Genomic DNA, 18,203 nt, shown 5'->3' with positions numbered 1-18,203 from the left:
AATAATAAAACTATAAAATTCATAGCTAAACATTTTGCAAAAGCCTCTTCGGGAACTTAGACTTATGTGCTGACACATACACTTTCTAATGGTGTTTGTGGTTATTAACAAGCATGGCTTTAGGGTTAACTCTGTAATACAAGATCACAGTGCCAGAAGCAAAAGTAATTTTTGTGTCATCTATGCATTCCTTGCTGCGGTTCAGAATGGAATTTGATACTGTGGCGGAAAAGTTTATTACGGAGGTTACCAGTAGAGATTAGGCAGGAAATCGAATGTACCCAACTATTTAAAAACTGTTTTAAAGAAGTACTATATATATGATAGAGAGATCTAGACTTTGACTGTATATGGACAACTACTAGAAACCTGTGAAAAATTCTGTAAATGCTTCATTTGGATTATTTTATAAAAACCGCTACTGAGTAGTGTAGTAGAAGGAGCACTGGTTTTTATCTTTGTAGAAGTTTTTCTCCTATAACAAATATGTTAAGTATTGTAGAAATAATTACTATAATTATTAGTCAGAGTAGTCTTGAACTAAGCATAATCTATAGTCAGTGTACCTTACTCAAGCAGCCAGCAGTGACTGCATTTGCCTGTTAATGTGTAACTGGACTCGTTCAACACCCCTGAAGCCTATATCTACTTCATGATAGGATTTACAGAAAGCAATGTGAGAATGAATGAATGAATGAAGGACCTTCCTCAAGATTTTTCATTCAAATACTAACAATTTCTTGTCATCTGCTGTTCTGGTACCCAAGGTCTCTGGTTATATGCATTAAGATTGGTTTGGCTGGTGGGCATGGATGATTTCATTGTCTGTAACACACTGAAAACTGTTTTGGATGCATTTATAATCTGTTGTTTTATCTCCAGAATTAAACTGTAGTGCTTTTTAAACCAAGTTCTGAAAGTTTTTTACCTTGGCCAAACTCAAATCTTCAACTTGCAGTGGAGATCTTTGCATTGTTTCCCCTGTACAGCACACTTGATTCCATCTTCACAGCATGTATTTTGAGGTCAACTTTGCTAGCGTATTTGGCTAAGTTGCTCACTGTCTCCCCATATCAGTTTCCAAACTTCCTGAGCTTCAATATCATCAGCATATGAGAACACAGGAAAAAAAAAGGTCTTATGAAGCATGACACAGCTTGTCCCGATTATTCAAAATGTCATACTCTCGATGAAGGTACATATCTGTAAATAACTGTTCATGGCAGCCTCATTCAGTGCCCCCAGTGGATTACTGTTATCCTCATACGTTGGTAACTGAGCTAACTCTGAAATTTAATCTTCCTCGTTCTGGCTTGTTGGACTAATACATTGATTTGGACTGTGCCTTTTCAAAGCTTTGTAATGTTCGCACATTTTATTGCACCTCAAATGAGCTGTATGGAGTATTTTTTGTACTATTGATTTTGTAAATTTTTGTTTATCAAACTATTTTCTGTATGCAGTAAACATCAGTTTTCGGTAACAATGTGTGTTCTTTATTAAATTAGATCATATCAAGTGTGTAAATAATATCAGGTGCTACTGTCAAGCAATTATCATCGGTGGGTGCATAACTGTCGTCTAACATAACAAAAGATCAACAATGTTGTTAAACTTACTCATCGATAAAACTGTGTGTGATACAATTACACTATCACAGAACCTTGCCTTTAGTAACTAGCACATTCCACTCAGCTTCTACCAAATCTAGAATTACATCCATGTTCTTCACTGTTTTCTGATATAATATTGGAATACCATTGACAAGAATGAGAGACAAATGTTCACAGAATCCAGAATTCACTAATTTATGATCGGATATTAAAACTATTTTTAACTTTTTAACATTTAATTTAAGTCTCAAGTTTTGCATCCACCATACTACTGATTATTGATCATTATTCACCTTGACAATCACAGTATTTATATCTTAAGGTCTGCTACTCAAACTTTGATGTCATTGGAATAGAAAAAAATCTACCTTCCTGTAATACATTGGACAATTTGTGTACAGTACTGTCCATTTTCTCTCTGTCTTCTGGTTTCAGATTCTTGAAATTATGAATTTTTTAGCATAAAAATACTGCAACAAGATGTTTGTCACAATTCTCCATTTTCTCTTTCAGAAATGATTCTGCTCATTATTTAAGAGCTTTGATATCTGTCTAAAATGTAAAATAAGATTATGATAACAGTATTCTTTGGTACCAATAAATGCTTGTTAATAAGAAATCAGTTGGAGTACCTACTGAGATGTTTGGTTCTGATGATATTGATTGTGTAATTCCTACAACAGAGCAAACTCCTAAATACAAACAAAATGAAGAATTTGCAGCTTTTTTGTGTGAAAGTCTTAAGTAACATCTGAAAATTCCAAGACGGAATAAATCTAGGCAATAGCAAGCTCCCCATTCCAGCCTTTTAATCAATGTATTTGTTTCCTTTCCATTTATATGACACTGATCTCATCAGTTAATATAACACTGATCTCATCAGTAGTATTTACCACTGACTGTATCTTGCTATCAACAGTATTCCGTTGGAAATTTATCATGAGCTTTACCTATACCTTTAGGAGCTTATTCAAACAAGTTTTTTAATTTGTTAAAAATGTTCTTTGAAATGGTTATTAATTTAAGTAGCAATGGCACTCATTATTTGAGAAATTTGTCTTCATCTAACATCTCATAGCACAATTGCAATTGAATGAAACATACAGCGGAACTGTTCAAAAGACAAAAGTGCTGCCTTGATATGAGCAATTGGTCTGTTACAAATAGTGTATCCTTTAAATTGGTGACAAAAATTTCATTACATTTTAATTCAAACAAAATTTCTCTTGCGTTGTTGAGACCAGAATTATCATCTTCAGAAGATAGCTGTGCTGAATAGTAAACCTACAATTTCATATGCATTTTGGAGCTGATATAGTAACCAACAGTGGTAACCTATTCACATCTGGTATATTTACTGGGTCATAAAGCCACTACAAAATCACATTCATTTGTTGCTAAGTGAGCTTTGATTTCTTACTGCACATCATTTTGATTTTTTCAACTGCCTCAGAAACATTTTCTGAAATTGTCGATTGATGGGGAAGTACATCATTACTATTTATATGCTCAGTTTTCATGTAATGTGTAGCTTTATCTAAAAGGTACTTATTCAGCAGTGCTCTCTATATTTATGTGACATTAATAAATCTTCAGTAAACATCTATGATAAGCTGCAAATTATTTTTCTCACAAACAGTATACACTGACAGGCTAAAACTGAGATGCCAACAAAACCTATGCCTATAATTCTATGACACATGAACACATTACAACTGCTCCTACATAGTTAACTGAAATAGCAACAGAAGAGAATAAAGATATGGATTCACAGATGGACACAGAATCTAACATAGCAGAAGCAACAGGCTGACCCGGTTAGTAACCAAATCATGCAGCCTGGTGAGTGGGGGAAGCAACAGGCTGGCGGGGCACATCAACCAGGACAGACTAACCTGGCAGGTTGTGGCCAACTGCATAGTCAGGTGAGCCAGACAAGCCTCACCATGTACCTTCCAGCCCAGGACAAGCAACACGGGCTATGTGGGTTGAAATCAGTATCCTTTAGAGGTGAATGATGGTGTATGATGCAATGATTTCTGTATTTCATAGTGAAGAAATATTGTAGAATATTATGGTAGTCCACTAATTGTTGTCCAGCACTGAAAGAATTATTGGATGTGTTGTTGGCCTTCTGTCTGCTGTTACAATCCATGTTATTCAACAGTGTCACTAATGTATTGTAGTCCTCAAAATTTGACTCTGACAGCATCAGTTTTCATTGTATCAAGTTACCCACTGCACTTCCTTACTGTGATTTCACATGGTTGTCCAGGTTCAGCACAACCTTGCAAATAGTGCGTTCCACCCATCAGGGGTCAATGATCTGATTGTGGTCAAATGAACAACATTATGCATCTTTGCCCATTATAGACTCAACTATCACACCAATCCATGCTCAGTTGACAATACAGGCATGTGATTCACCAAAAATTCCACCACCCATAACGATAAGAGTGTTCTCTTCCTAACACACTGGCTATTTGGTTTGTGAATCTGTAGTACAGTAGTAAGAATGAGCAATAGTTATGTCTGAAAGCAGCATTGTTGTAGGATGTTGTTAATAAACAACAATATCATCACGTGAATCTCTTTTTACATGGCAGTGATGACAGAGAGAGAGAGGGAGGGGGGGGGGGAAAGGGGGGGGGGGGGAGGAGGAGAGAGAGGATGTGGAGGAAAACAGAAAAATGTAAAAAAGAGTGCCATGTAAGAAAATTCATTACATGGATCCAAGCACAAATATTGGCAGTATATGTGACAATGTTAAAAATTCAGACTCATGACACATTACAATAATTTTCAGTACTGTCATTGCTATCCATAACTAGTTAGTTTCATTTCAACACCATGGATAAATTGTGGATCAGAAGTAATGGCAAGAACTGTACAATGTTAATGGCTAAGTATACTTATTGTTTTCTCTTATTATTGATATAACTCTTTCATCTGGATTTGAAACATGTAATAGCTCTCCAACTATCCCATGTGTGATGTGCATAGATGGCACTGGCATTCACTCACCTGCAGATGAAACTTTGGTGGTGAATCAACATACACAAAGATAAAATAATCATTAGTTTTCAAATTTTTATTCTTTTTATTTCCTTGAATTAATGTGCAAAAACACACACACAGAAAGAGAGAGAGAGAGAGATCTTAAAACTGGTAATTATCTTGTTTTTACATTTATCCCTGAAATGTTCTTATTTTATATGAAGGATGAACTGTCTGTTGCCTATCATTTTTTGCATGTTATTTCCCTCCTGGAACCGCCATTATCATAACACTGTTATTTACATAATTGATCGTTGAGATAACAATCCATATGTTTTTATTTATTTATTCATTCTTTGTTCACTGTTGAGTGGAATATTGGACACATCAATGTATATTTCCAGTTCACAGTTACAGAGTAACTTGCAATTTAAATACTTATATTATTTTGCAGTAGGCACACATATATACATATATGCATAACTATTAAAGGAAAACATAGTTACTCTGAACTGAGAAATATACAACATTCATCATCTGATATGATTTCAGATAGTGTGCTTACAAACTCACCAGATTCAAAAGTTAGAAGAAAAATAAAGAGTAATAAGAGCTGTTAGATATCTCTTAAGCTAACATATTTCTACATAAGGCTGTTAGTTTCAAAACAATAATTATGTTTGTATATTATATGATTTGTACAGAAAAGTTTGAGATTCAACTCCTTACATTCATAACAAACTGTAATTGATGCTGGTGTCTTATTAAATTTTTGTAAAATAGTTATTTTTTCATGCTTTAGACGATAGTTCATCACAAAAAATTCTGACATATGTAAATGTCTCTCTTTCCACATGCAGGTCATCAGCTTCCCTTGTATCACAGTATATATGAAGCTGTCCCAAATCACTTTAATCTGTGGAAATGTCAACTCTGTGGGAAGGAAGTTACAAATCGATGGCATCACTATCACAGTCATGGAATTCAAAGATCACTTTGTCCTTATTGTTCTGCATCATATAGTCGCATTGACACATTACGAAGCCATATCCGTCAGAAGCACAGAGACATTCTAGACCAAAAGTCAAGTGAATACTGTAATCTAGCCTCATAACAAATGTGCACATAACTTGTATTTCTATTAATTTCTTGAAATATAATTATCAGTATATCTCAACATTATGCAATCTATGACCTGTACTTTTTCTGCCACATATTTTAACACTCGAATGAGGAATATCTGAAATGTCTGTGATATTTTTAAAAACTGAGTACTATTTAGTGTTACTGATGTAGATGATTTGCATTAATAGGACACCATTGTTCTAAATTGTGGACAGTACTTAGGCACATGCAGTACTGGTGCACGTGATGAGTCTTTAACTGTATAACGTTACTGGACAGGAAGTATCATAACTGTATCAATAGATCATTGATGTACGTCATTTTGTATTGCTATATTAAAAGAAGATGTTTGAAAATGACAAGTAGTACTAACAGTAAATGCATTCTCTTTTTATGTGGTAGTGTTTTAACTGATTGTGTATTAATTACTTCACAAGTTTTATATTGACAATGAGACTATAATTAACAGATTTGATGTATGATAGATGATGTTGATTGGAAAATTTTGTCTGTATTACAATCTTTATAGTTTTGATAGTGCCAATACATAATATATTTATCAATTGAAGTGACTAACCATGAAAACAAGATCTGTGTAAAACTGTCTTTGAATATGTACATGTAGTTTACTATAATAAAAGTATTTAAAAATTACATTGACAGTATCTGACATGATATTTCCAACATATGAGTTCCTGAATAAGCATGTTTACTTAAATGTAATATGTACAAAATGTACCAAAAATGATTGGAAATTATGTATTTTGCTCTTTTTAAAACTTAAACAGTTCATTTCATAGTAGTTACTAATATGTGCCATTTGATAATTCCTATACAAAATGTTTTCTTGCATACCCTATTCTTTGCAAAGTACTGTTATTGTACTGTGCTTTTCTAGATTATTTGTAAAGATGCTCTCTGAAATTATTTGTATGCTTCAAACAATGATCTTTAAAACACCAAATCAAAATTTCAAATGGAAATTTAAGTAACCACAGAATTGAGCATGTATTGACACCATTATAATTTAAAGTTTTCCCAGAGTAATTTTCAGTATCCAAGTCTGAAGTTTTAACTGTTAGTGCACTATTATGCATATTGTACGTGTAGGACCACTCCTACAACATAAAAAATGTGTACACACATATTGTAAAGCAAAAATTGACTTTATTAGCCCAATCAATACAAAAGCATATGTGAATCATGAGCAAATGTCAACTGAAAACACCATCAAACAATGTCACAATTAAAGCTTTCAGCCAGTAAGACCTTAATCAAAAATAAACAGCAGTGTGTGTGCCTGCCATCTATTTTTGACAAAGGCCTTGCTGGCCAAAAGCTTTATTTGTGAGAGTATTTTTGTTGTGCCTATGTGCGACTCAGTTTCTCCGCTATAGGGTGAGTAGCAACTTTCCTTTTCACAATATTGTTACATTCCATCTTGGATTTTCCACCATCAAAGAATGGAGTTTTATAAAGATACCCTGCAAATGGTGCATTGTCAGTTATTGATTGCATCACTCCCACAAGACACTACCCTCCCCACCCCTCCCCCCTCAAAATGTAGAGCCCCATGGATGTCATGATTTAAATTTGACCTCGCAGCCTGCACATGGCGAGTTGGGCTGGTGAATAACTCTGACAATGCCTGCAGTCCTTTGGTATGAAGCTCAGGCATGTCACAGCTGACTGGAGACACCAGTGTCACAGTTCATGTCACAGGGGCATGTGAGGATGTTGGGGAAGTGCTGGAAGATGTCGGAAGCACCCAAGTGGGTTTGACTCACTTGATGGAAACCTTGGTTGGCTTTCCCTGGAGAAGAATGTCCATTGTGTGTGTGTGTGTGTGTGTGTGTGTGTGTGTGTGTGTGTGTGTGTCTTGTCATAAAACAAGGTATGGGCCACTGTATAGAGATTATAGTGGGGAGCATACAATGTCCATGCAAAACTTGATGTAGGAACAGTTTTTGGGAGACTTGTGCACTAAAACTGGCTGAATACCATGCTGTGATGCAAGAGTAGCCCAAAGTTCTGCAATGTGTTTCAAAAGCTGTTGCACCAGGTTGGATGACTACACTTCATCAGGAAGTGGATCTGGTGTTACAAATTCCGCTGGGACATGTAGTGATTCTCTGTATACCAATGCCACTGACAAGCAGCCAGTGTCAGTCTTTAGTGTGTTATGTAGACCTAAAAGCACCAGTGGCAATACATACTTGCGGGAATATTCTTGGTACATATCAGTGCAACCTTTAAGATGCTGTGCCCCTTTTCGAACATGCCGTTGCTTGCCAAGTGATAGCTTGTGGTTTGACTGCACTGAAATTCACGTAATTTTGACAATTCATGGAAAAGTGGTGATTCGAATTGGCATCCCTCATCATCATCATTTAAGACTGATTATGCCTTTCAGCGTTCAGTCTGGAGCATAGTCCCCCTTATAAAATTCCTCCATGATCCCCTATTCAGTGCTAACATTGGTGCCTCTTCTGATGTTAAGCCTATTACTTCAAAATCATTCTTAACCGAATCCAGGTACCTTCTCCTTGGTCTGCCCCGACTCCTCCTACCCTCTACTGCTGAACCCATGAGTCTCTTGGGTAACCTTGCTTCTCCCATGCGTGTAACATGACCCCACCATCTAAGCCTTTTCGCCCTGACTGCTAGATCTATAGAGTTCATTCCCAGTTTTTCTTTGATTTCCTCATTGTGGACACCCTCCTGCCATTGTTCCCATCTACTAGTACCTGCAATCATCCTAGCTACTTTCATATCCGTAACCTCAACCTTGTTGATAAGGTAACCTGAATCCACCCAGCTTTCACTCCCATACAACAAAGTTGGTCGAAAGATTGAATGGTGCACAGATAACTTAGTCTTGGTACTGACTTCCTTCTTGCAGAAGAGAATAGATCGTAGCTGAGCGCTCACTGCATTAGCTTTGCTACACCTCGCTTCCAGTTCTTTCAGTATGTTGCCATCCTGTGAGAATATGCATCCTAAGAACTTGAAACCGTCCACCTGTTCTAACTTTGTGCCTCCTATTTGGCACTCAATCCATTTATATCTCTTTCCCACTGACATTACTTTTGATTTGGAGATGCTAATCTTCATACCATAGTCCTTACATTTCTGATCTAGCCCTGAAATATTACTTTGCAATCTTGTTCCTGTAGTCATGTCCTAGTTCATGAACCACGGGCAATGTATGAGTGGCCAAGTAAGTGGTCCCGACAGTCAGGATACCACTTACTTTGGAATAAGGCTGGGCATCTCGGACATATTCTGAGTCGTGGTCACCTTTGTGCTCATACGGCAAAGACTACCAAATCCACTGGTTAGTCCCTCAACCGTTAGGGGTAAAACTCAGTGGGATTCGGGGCAAGTAAGGCTAGCAACCTGCTTCCCTGGTACTTTAAATATGATGCTGGCAACAATCAGAGCAAAATGCCTCGAACCTTTGGAGGTGATGGAGTCCCACCTCTAACTGACATTGGCATCCCTGGACAGATTTTTTATACCCCCCCCCCCCCCCCCCCCCGAAGCATGCCACCCAATTTTCAATGAATGTCTGTGCCACTGACTCTGTGGAAATGTTTTTGGTTGGGATTGTCTCCATCCATCAAGTGTAATGGTCTTCTGCTGTAAATAAGGGTAAATAAGTACCTATAGCCATTGGAGGGAGGAGGGACCCAACAAAATCGATGTGGAGATGTCCAAATTGTGCTGTAGATATTGGGAAATGGCCCATTGGAGCATGCACATGGTGATCCACATTGCTGCATTGGCACTGGATACAAGCACCTCCCCAAGTCCACTAATCTTCCTTGATCGAAGGCTGCACAAAATAAGCCTCCACCACTTTCTCTGTGGTGTTGGTTCTGGGATGTGCCACATGCTGGATGCAGAACTGGCTTTAAACAATTACTGCAGTTATATACTACAACCCCCCAAGTGTTACTCACATAGGAATCCTGAGGACAATATTAGAATAATTACTGCAAGCACAGAGGCATTCAGTCAGCCATTCTTCCCACACTCCATGTGTGAATGGAGCAGGAAGAAACCATAATAATAAGTACATTGGCGTGAACCCTCTACCATGAACCTCATGGTGATTTGCAGTGTATAGATGTAGATGTAGAAAACTTTAAACCTGGGACAAACTCAACTCATGTTTTGTGATCATTTTTTAAGATCTGCTCAGACATTGCAGATGCAAGTTCACCAGAGCCTGCATAGAAATCTAGAATTCTGGGAGACATGCTTGGACATCAAACTTCTGTACATAAATAGCACACACACAAATGTAACTCAGATACATGACTGCAGTCTCAGGCAACTGTCATTTATTTCTGATGAAGGCTAAACTTCATTTGTGACAGTCTTTTTGGTGTGCCTATCTGTGACTCAACATGTCCACTATATGATGAGTAGAAATTTTCCTTTTCATTATATTGTTACTTTCTTTCCTGGATTTTCCATTGTTTGATTTTCATTACCTATGTCAGATGTGTCAAATCCCTCATTAAAAAAAAAAAAAAGGAAACCCCTAAACTTTGGCGGGAACTCCTAAACTTTGGCATTAAATTATTGATGCTATATGGTCCCAAAACACCAGTGATTATTGCTTGATATCACCACACATTATTTTATTTGCACTTGTCAAATCCAGGAATAACTAAGGTGATATTTTCACATTGCACTCTGTGCTGACACAGCTAAGAAGATGTTTAACTCTGTGAAATACGAATATAAGCTCAGACATAGATATCTGAAATGAAAAATAAAGCACTATTAAAAGTGCCTTTCTATAATTTTCTAAACAGTCCTATTATTACCTTGAAAATCAGAAATTGCATGCATCTACTACATTCCTTGTCTGCTTTAACTGAGTCCGCCTTGTAAAGTATTTCATCAGCATAGATTGTATTGATGTTAAGCATCTGCATTTGTGGTTAATACTGTCATAATGATGTCCAACATCAGTTTTGCTGCCATGTGAAATTGAAAATCCCTATCTAGCTTTTTCCGCACAGACAACACACCTTGCTTTATATGTGTTTCCTGAAACTGACCGCAATCTTGGAAATTATTTTTCACAAACTGATGAAACACTTGCAGTCTTCTATTCCAGGGTGTGCTGGTTGTGTATCTAATTTACCATTCATGGGATTTATCACATTACCATCTATTTTAAACACACACTTCCGCAAAGAAATCAGTTCTAAAACAAAAAAATACATGATGGCTTGCAATGAATTGTTGACAATTATACTGCTGTGGATGACATCACTGTTGGAGAAGATATCAAGCATGAAGAGAGATGAATAAAGATGTAAATAAAGAAAAACAAGGCCCAGAACACATGGAGCATCATCAGGTCTGCAGAAAAACCAATGACAGAATGTATCAGTCTGAAGCTAGAAAATGGACAAATATTTGATAGTAGCAGATATTCTTCTTAGTGTACTCTAGGAAACTAACAAATGCTCTTACACTAAATAATTGTCACACTCTTAACAGTTAACAAACTGAAAATGGCACCCCCCCCCCCCCTCCCTCCGACTTACCAACGGAACCAATGATTCTCACACAGATGATGAGCTCATATTGGCATTGTGGATTTGATGACATTTCACACTCTATTATAAAAAGAATAATACATTATAATATAGAATTTCTGAGGCATATGATTAATCACTCCTTTACAATAGGAACTTTTCCAAATCTGCTAATGGGTGTCACGGTCACCCCATCACACAAAAAGGGAGCAACAGACACCCCTTTGCACAAAAAGGGAGCAGCAGATAATGTTAACAATTACAGGCTGTTGCACAGCATAGTAATTTCTCAAATAACTTTGAGAATCTCTTTCATAATATGCTGCCTGAGTTTATAAATAAAACTTATTGCTATTAAATCATCAGCTTGCTTTAGGCAAGATAGTTTCATAATGATTGCTACCTACAATTACCTACATGCTGTCCTAAAAACTATAGATGGAAAGGAATTGGCTACCAGAATATTTCTGTACTTTTCCAATGTGTTTGCTGTTATGCAACATATGTCAAGATTAGATGTATGTCCCTGTCTTGGCATAGTTGCATGTCTTGGCCAAAAGTGCATACAAAAATATTTGGCTATTTATGACCACTATGTTACCTGCAGTTCCTAAAAATTTTCTGAAGATGCCTCAAAAAGGCAATACACGACAATAAATCTTCTGATGCCATTGCAACCTACACTGTTCTTTTTACTGAAAATATGCCACAGTTGCTGCATCATGGCCATAGAATGGGAGGATCCACACTTATAAATGAGCTGAGTGACACTGTTCACGTGAAACAGAAAATCCCATTTGCAGATGAGACCAGAATTTTGATTACAGGGTGAGACAAATAAGCCCTTCAGTCATCAAAAGACACTTCACTGATGGCACTAGCATACTGGTTTGAAAAAAAGTTTGCAACTTACCCAGGACAAAAGCTGAAAATTCCACATTGTTCCAGCTAAAATTGTATGCCTGGCAACCCATGTTTAGCTATTAGTGCTGGAACATGTATGTTTAATTTTAGACTCTGCAGATATATACCTAATTTTTTAAAGGAATGATCATCTTGTTGATTTTGGTAATAAACAATGAAAAATGTGTAAGCATGAACTTCCACATGTCCCACCAAAATCAACAAGATGATCATTCCTTTAAAAAATTAGGTATATATCTGCAGAGTCTAAAATTAAACATACATGTTCCAGCACTAATAGCTAAACATGGGTTGCCAGGCATACAATTTTAGCTGGAACAATGTGGAATTTTCAGCTTTTGTCCTGGGTAAGTTGCAAACTTTTAATCACATGTCCAGTGTTCTGATTTTGAACATGAGACATGAACATTCATATTTTTTAATCATCCAGTATAAAATTTTACAGTGCAGATTACACTGATAAGTCAAAACATTATGACCACTGCCCAGCGCAACATTGGATGCTGCTTGGTGGCATTGTAGATACGTGGTGCAGCAACAAAAATATGTAAGTGGAGCAGACATGAATGGGGGATCACCCTAGTGAAGATACAGGCTGCAAATGGTGAAATCGATTGAGATAAGTGACTCTAACAAAAGGCAAATTATTATTACATGGAGCCTCTGAATGAGTGTCTCAAAAACACAAAGCTGGTTTATTGTTCACACACTACTGTCATGAACATCTATGAAAAGAGATAGAAGGACAGTGAAACTACCTCTAGACACTAAATGGTTGGATGTCCATGACTCTTCACTGAACATGGGGTTCAGAGGCTTGTCTGCTCTATAAAGTAGGATAGATGGTGATCTGTGGCATCCTTGCTGAAAGAGCACAATGCTGATGCATGCACAAGTGTTTTGAAACACACTGTTCATTGTACACTGTTGAACATGGAGCTCTGCAGTGGACACCCCCAACATGTTCACATGTTGACCCAATGACATCATCAATTATGTTTGCAGTGGGCATGGGACCATCAGGATTTGACCATTGATCAATTGAAATGTGTTGTCTTTTCATGTGAATCACATTTTTACTACAGTAGGTCAATGGTTGTCTCCACAGACACAGTCATTTAGGTGAATGACAGCTCATAACATGCAGCACACTGTGGATGCAGGCTGGTGGGAACAGTATTATGCTATGAGAGACAATATCCTGCACTTACATTGAACCTGTGGCAGTAATCAAAGACAGACTGACAGCTGCAAACCAACTTAGGGGTGTTCCAAAGCTTTTGGGAATATGTCTTACCATTACTGTGTGTGCATGACATCTTGTTGTATTACACTGATATAACAATCAGTTTCTGTTTCTTATGGGATCACTACTGTTGTCAGAACACATTGCTTCACTTTTGCAATATACGTTATTGCAACCTGTATCGGCTCATACTTTTATTGTGTGATAAAGTTTCAAGAATTGTTTTCACATTGTGGTAAGTGAACTTTAATATTGGTAACAGACTTTTTTAAATGAAGTGAAAGAAAACATAAAATAAAAACAGAAAACACTGTTAATTTTTGTTTGTGTAATGGTAACACATAATACGACATGATACTGGACAAGTCATTGTGCTATACAATACATATTTTTAATTATATATAAAAACAAAGATGAGGTGACTTACCGAACAAAAGCGCTGGCAGGTCGATAGACACACAAACAAACACAAACATACACACAAAATTCAAGCTTTCGCAACAAACTGTTGCCTCATCAGGAAAGAGGGAAAGAGAGGGGAAGACGAAAGGAAGTGGGTTTTAAAGGAGAGGGTAAGGAGTCATTCCAATCCCGGGAGCGGAAAGACTTACCTTAGGGGGAAAAAAGGACAGGTATACACTCACACACACACACACACGCACATGGATATGTGCGTGTGTGTGAGTGTATACCTGTCCTTTTTTCCCCCTAAGGTAAGTCTTTCCGCTCCCGGGATTGGAATGACTCCTTACCCTCTCCTTTAAAACCCACTTCCTTTCGTCTTCCCCTCTCCTTCCCTCTTTCCTGATGAGGCAACAGTTTGTTGCAAAAGCTTGAATTTTGTGTGTATGTTTGTGTTTGTTTGTGTGTCTATCGACCTGCCAGCGCTTTTGTTCGGTAAGTCACCTCATCTTTGTTTTTATATATAATTTTTCCCACGTGGAATGTTTCCTTCCATTATATTGATACATATTTTTAAATTATACAAGAATATTTACATTGATTTAAGCTTAATATTATGACAACTGAAAATTCAGCTTTCATACATAATGCTTAACACAAGTAATTCAGATTTTTACATAAAACTTTTGATTAACATTTCATATATCATTTTTTAAATATTTGACAGCAAATTTTTATTTTTTAAGATATTCGTCTATACGATAACAACACTTTTGCAATAAATATTTATGGACAGCAGTTTTAAATTTTGAAGTGTCTTTTTATTGTTTTAAGATTATTAGGCAGCTTATTGTATAGACTGTTTCCTGTTTGCAGTGGTCGATTCTGTTTTAGTATTGTGTATGCATGCTGAACATGTATATCCTGCTTTCTCCTTGTATTATACAGATGGATGCTCTGGTCAGTTGATATAAGATTGTTGCTATTTTCTAAGATTTTCCTAACAAATATTTTTACTTGTAAGATATATAGACATGATAGTGGAAGGATGTGGAGTTACTTACATAAGGGCTTGCATGAGCTTCTTGGGGCAGCATTTTCTATGGCTCTTACAATTCTCTTTTGGCATATAAAACAACTTTTGCTGGCAGGTGGATTTATCCAAAAGATTATGCCATATCACAGTAAGGTTCTGCCTGGGTCAAGTATACATTTTAGCATCTCTTTTGATGTGCAAGCATAAAGAATTTTAATAGTATAACAAATGGTATTCAGTTTATTTGTAATGCATTTTGGATGTTGGATCCATCTTAGATCTTCTTGGATCCTATTCCAAGAAATTTTGTAGAGCTTACATTTTCAGGGGTTCTGGTGAACAATTGTGCATCTGGTGTTAGTGGAAATTTATTTTGCACTGTGTGTAAGTGCATTGTAGCTGTTTTTCTGTGTTAGTTACTAAATTGGTCCCAGAAAACCAGTTGGTAATGTGGTTGGTACACTTTTTAATCTCATGCAGTCATTCTTCTCTGTTCCTTCCTTTTATTAACTCATTTGTGTCATCTGCAAAGAGGAGGCACTAAGTAGCAGACAGACATGTTGAAGGAAGACTGTTAGATATTATAAATTGTCATAATATTTTTTCATGTTTAGAAAAACACAAACATATCCTAGAAGGAAATTAATGACAGGATATCAACTCAGTCTTATGGGACATGGTCTCTGACCCATCATGGAAAAGTTTGGAACAAGTCAAATGAGAGATTATACTGTGTAGGCAGATACAATTTATTGCGGATAGTTGAGGTACAAACTACAAGACAACTGCAGTTACATGTCATGTGAACTGCAAGATGCATGTACAGCCTCCAGTTGGCCATACACTGGATAGTTTACTGGGTTCCTGTAATGTAAATCTCAACTCACTTTGTTCAAAACAGCTATATGGACAAAAATCTTGCAGATAAATGTTTGTAGAAGTTGTATGTTGCAGGTACGATGGTACTAAAGTACAGCACAGTACAGTTCACAACTAAAGTTTTATTGCACAAATATTTACACAGTGAAAAGTACATGTATTTTCTGTTTGTAAGCTAAGAATGCACTATTGTCTGTGGTCAAGTCACAGATTTTCCACTTGTTACATTTCAGCAACGTATATCACAGTGGATGCTCCCATAGAGCCCCTGACAAAGTCCCCCCCACCAAACTACCTCCACCCCCCCCCCCCTCCCTTTCCCATAGTTTGGAGCACTGAAGGGAAGGTGAGAGTAGTGTCAGTGACTGATTGAGTGGTGAACAGTGATGTTAATGACTGGTAGAGCCATGGGTGGCAGTATTGTCAGACATCACTGAACCATTTCCAAAAGTAATTCTACACAGATGCACATGACCAGTCATACTGTGGCTGACACTTGTGCAAGAAAAGACTGGACTGTTTCTTGAGGTGATGCTGTGCAGATGAAATTGTTGGCCGTTATTTAAGCTCATGCAGAGAACCAACCATGCATAGTTACCAACTGCGCACAGGTAGGGTGACGACTCCAGTGAGTGAACAAATAGGTATAAAAATCTGTTTATTTATGTAACTTTGACTAATTGCTTGTAGATTACGTACATGATTACTTACTAATATTATAACTTTACAGTGCAAATTGCCCTGAAGATGACCCCATCGCGGGTTGAAACTGGTTGGCAGCAAAATAAATTATGTGATTGTGACTGTAATTTTGAATAATTGATTATAAGTAAATTAATTGCTGTTTATCTCTATACAACTGTGTTGTCCAAAAATTTATGAATTTGACCAGTCATGTCATGGCTGATGCTTTCACAAGACACAACTGCACTACTTCTCAAAGTTGTCGTGGGCATCATATGATGCTGAATAGGTGGTATGGCTGTAGTGATGTGGAAAGTGTCCAGTGAGTCCACACAGTATACCAGTGGTACAACCAAAGAGGTGGGAGAAGGGTGTAGGTGGCCAGGATGTTGACATCCTGGTGAGACAGAGAGACTTATGGCATATTTTGAGAGGAAATGTGCCTCATGTGAACTGGTAATTTGATTACTGGCACAAACTTCAATGGATGTGGTCTGTGGAATGACCATCTGTGACAAATTGGGGGCTGTGGAGAAGCAGGAACACACAGTAGCAACAAGTTTTGGATCATATTTAAAGTTGGTATGGACAGAGATGCAATCACAGAATCCAGCATTTTTGTGGTGAACTTGTGTTGTGTAGATGTGCTGAAGTTGTAAGTGACAGATGAAAGTGAATTGCATGATTAAAAGTGGTTTAAAAGGTGTCGTGTTGCATTCATTTCCCCCTGATGTGTTCTGAATGTGGCATTGCAGAGCACCTTCAACCAATTGTCAGTGTGTGGTAATCAAACATGGAACTATGTGAACATAGACAGTGAGGTTGGTGTAGTTGAGTGAAGATCAGCATTAGGCAGCAGTCGAGCTACATGGTCATGAATCATGTGGAAGAGATGTGGTGATGGTGTGCTGTACAGCCAGAGGGGTGTTCATGATGATGCCAGCTGTAGGGTATCTGTGTGGCGAGACAGGGGATGGTGCACTAATTTTTGTGCTTAGCTGTATGTCCGGGGTTGGTGATGTGTGTGAACTATGTAGAGCAGGGGGAGGCTGTAGCTGGACATCAGGTGATCATGACCTGTTAGTGGACCCACTGCCACATGTGTGCTCCCACTCTTGTTGCCATGACACTTGTGTTGCAAGGCCATGAGCTCCTCACGTGCCAGGGCGAGAGTAGCAGATACATTGTAAATATGTTACAGGAGCACATGTTCTTTGTATGGAGTGCAGCCGAACCTCTGGAAGCTCATCAGTTGTGGAGCCAAACCCCCTTAGTGTGTTGACAGGTGTGTGATTGTTTTCCTGCTGTTTGTCTTGAATGGTTGATGTTCCAGGTAGGGGTGAGGGTGCTAGGGCAAAAGGTCATGGGATGCTGCAGCCTGTGTCGATGTGCAGGAGCACAGTGTGTTGTACGACCAAGGAGAGGTGGAACAGCCATAAAAAGTCCATACTAAGGCCTAGTTTTATGATGTCCATAAAAGAGAATGTACTTGAGAGAAGGCAAGACAGTGACAAGTGTCTGGGTCATGGCTCTGTGTGTTGCGAACAGTGTTGCATGCACTATTGAGGAGCCACAAGACAAGCAACAGTCACTTGCAATGTCATCAAACTGCTCAATATGAATGTGGCAGGCTCTGGGGTGTGGTTGTTCAGTGCTTGGTCGTTTGTGTTGGCTGGGTGGAGGTCAATGTGCTGAGTGGTGGCAGTGATTTACGTTTTGCATGATACCTGTAG

At 37.8% G+C, this 18,203-nt stretch overlaps 1 protein-coding gene across 5 annotated transcripts in view; it reads left to right on the top strand.

The window, feature by feature from the left end:
- LOC126481406 (sex determination protein fruitless-like) overlaps positions 1 to 18,203 on the top strand; it is a 417,410-nt gene that overhangs the window by 351,917 nt on the left and 47,290 nt on the right. Inside the window, exon 6 of one of the 5 annotated variants that reach the window (XR_007587568.1) lies at positions 5,471 to 5,608. The exons of 2 other annotated variants lie outside the window; for them this stretch is intronic. Coding sequence is in view for 2 of the 3 variants with exons in the window: in XM_050105195.1 (XP_049961152.1) it covers positions 5,471 to 5,724 (254 nt within the window). In the remaining variant the exon portion in view is untranslated. Of the gene's footprint in view, positions 1 to 5,470; positions 6,298 to 18,203 lie in introns of those variants that run through there. 2 more of the 5 variants (XM_050105195.1, XM_050105153.1) reach the window with 2 other exon arrangements.

Source organism: Schistocerca serialis, chromosome 1, assembly GCF_023864345.2.
Source record: "Schistocerca serialis cubense isolate TAMUIC-IGC-003099 chromosome 1, iqSchSeri2.2, whole genome shotgun sequence".
NCBI classification, from domain to species: domain Eukaryota; kingdom Metazoa; phylum Arthropoda; class Insecta; order Orthoptera; family Acrididae; genus Schistocerca; species Schistocerca serialis.
Note: the sequence above shows the minus strand (reverse complement) of the source record. Positions and strands in the feature narration are given on the sequence as shown.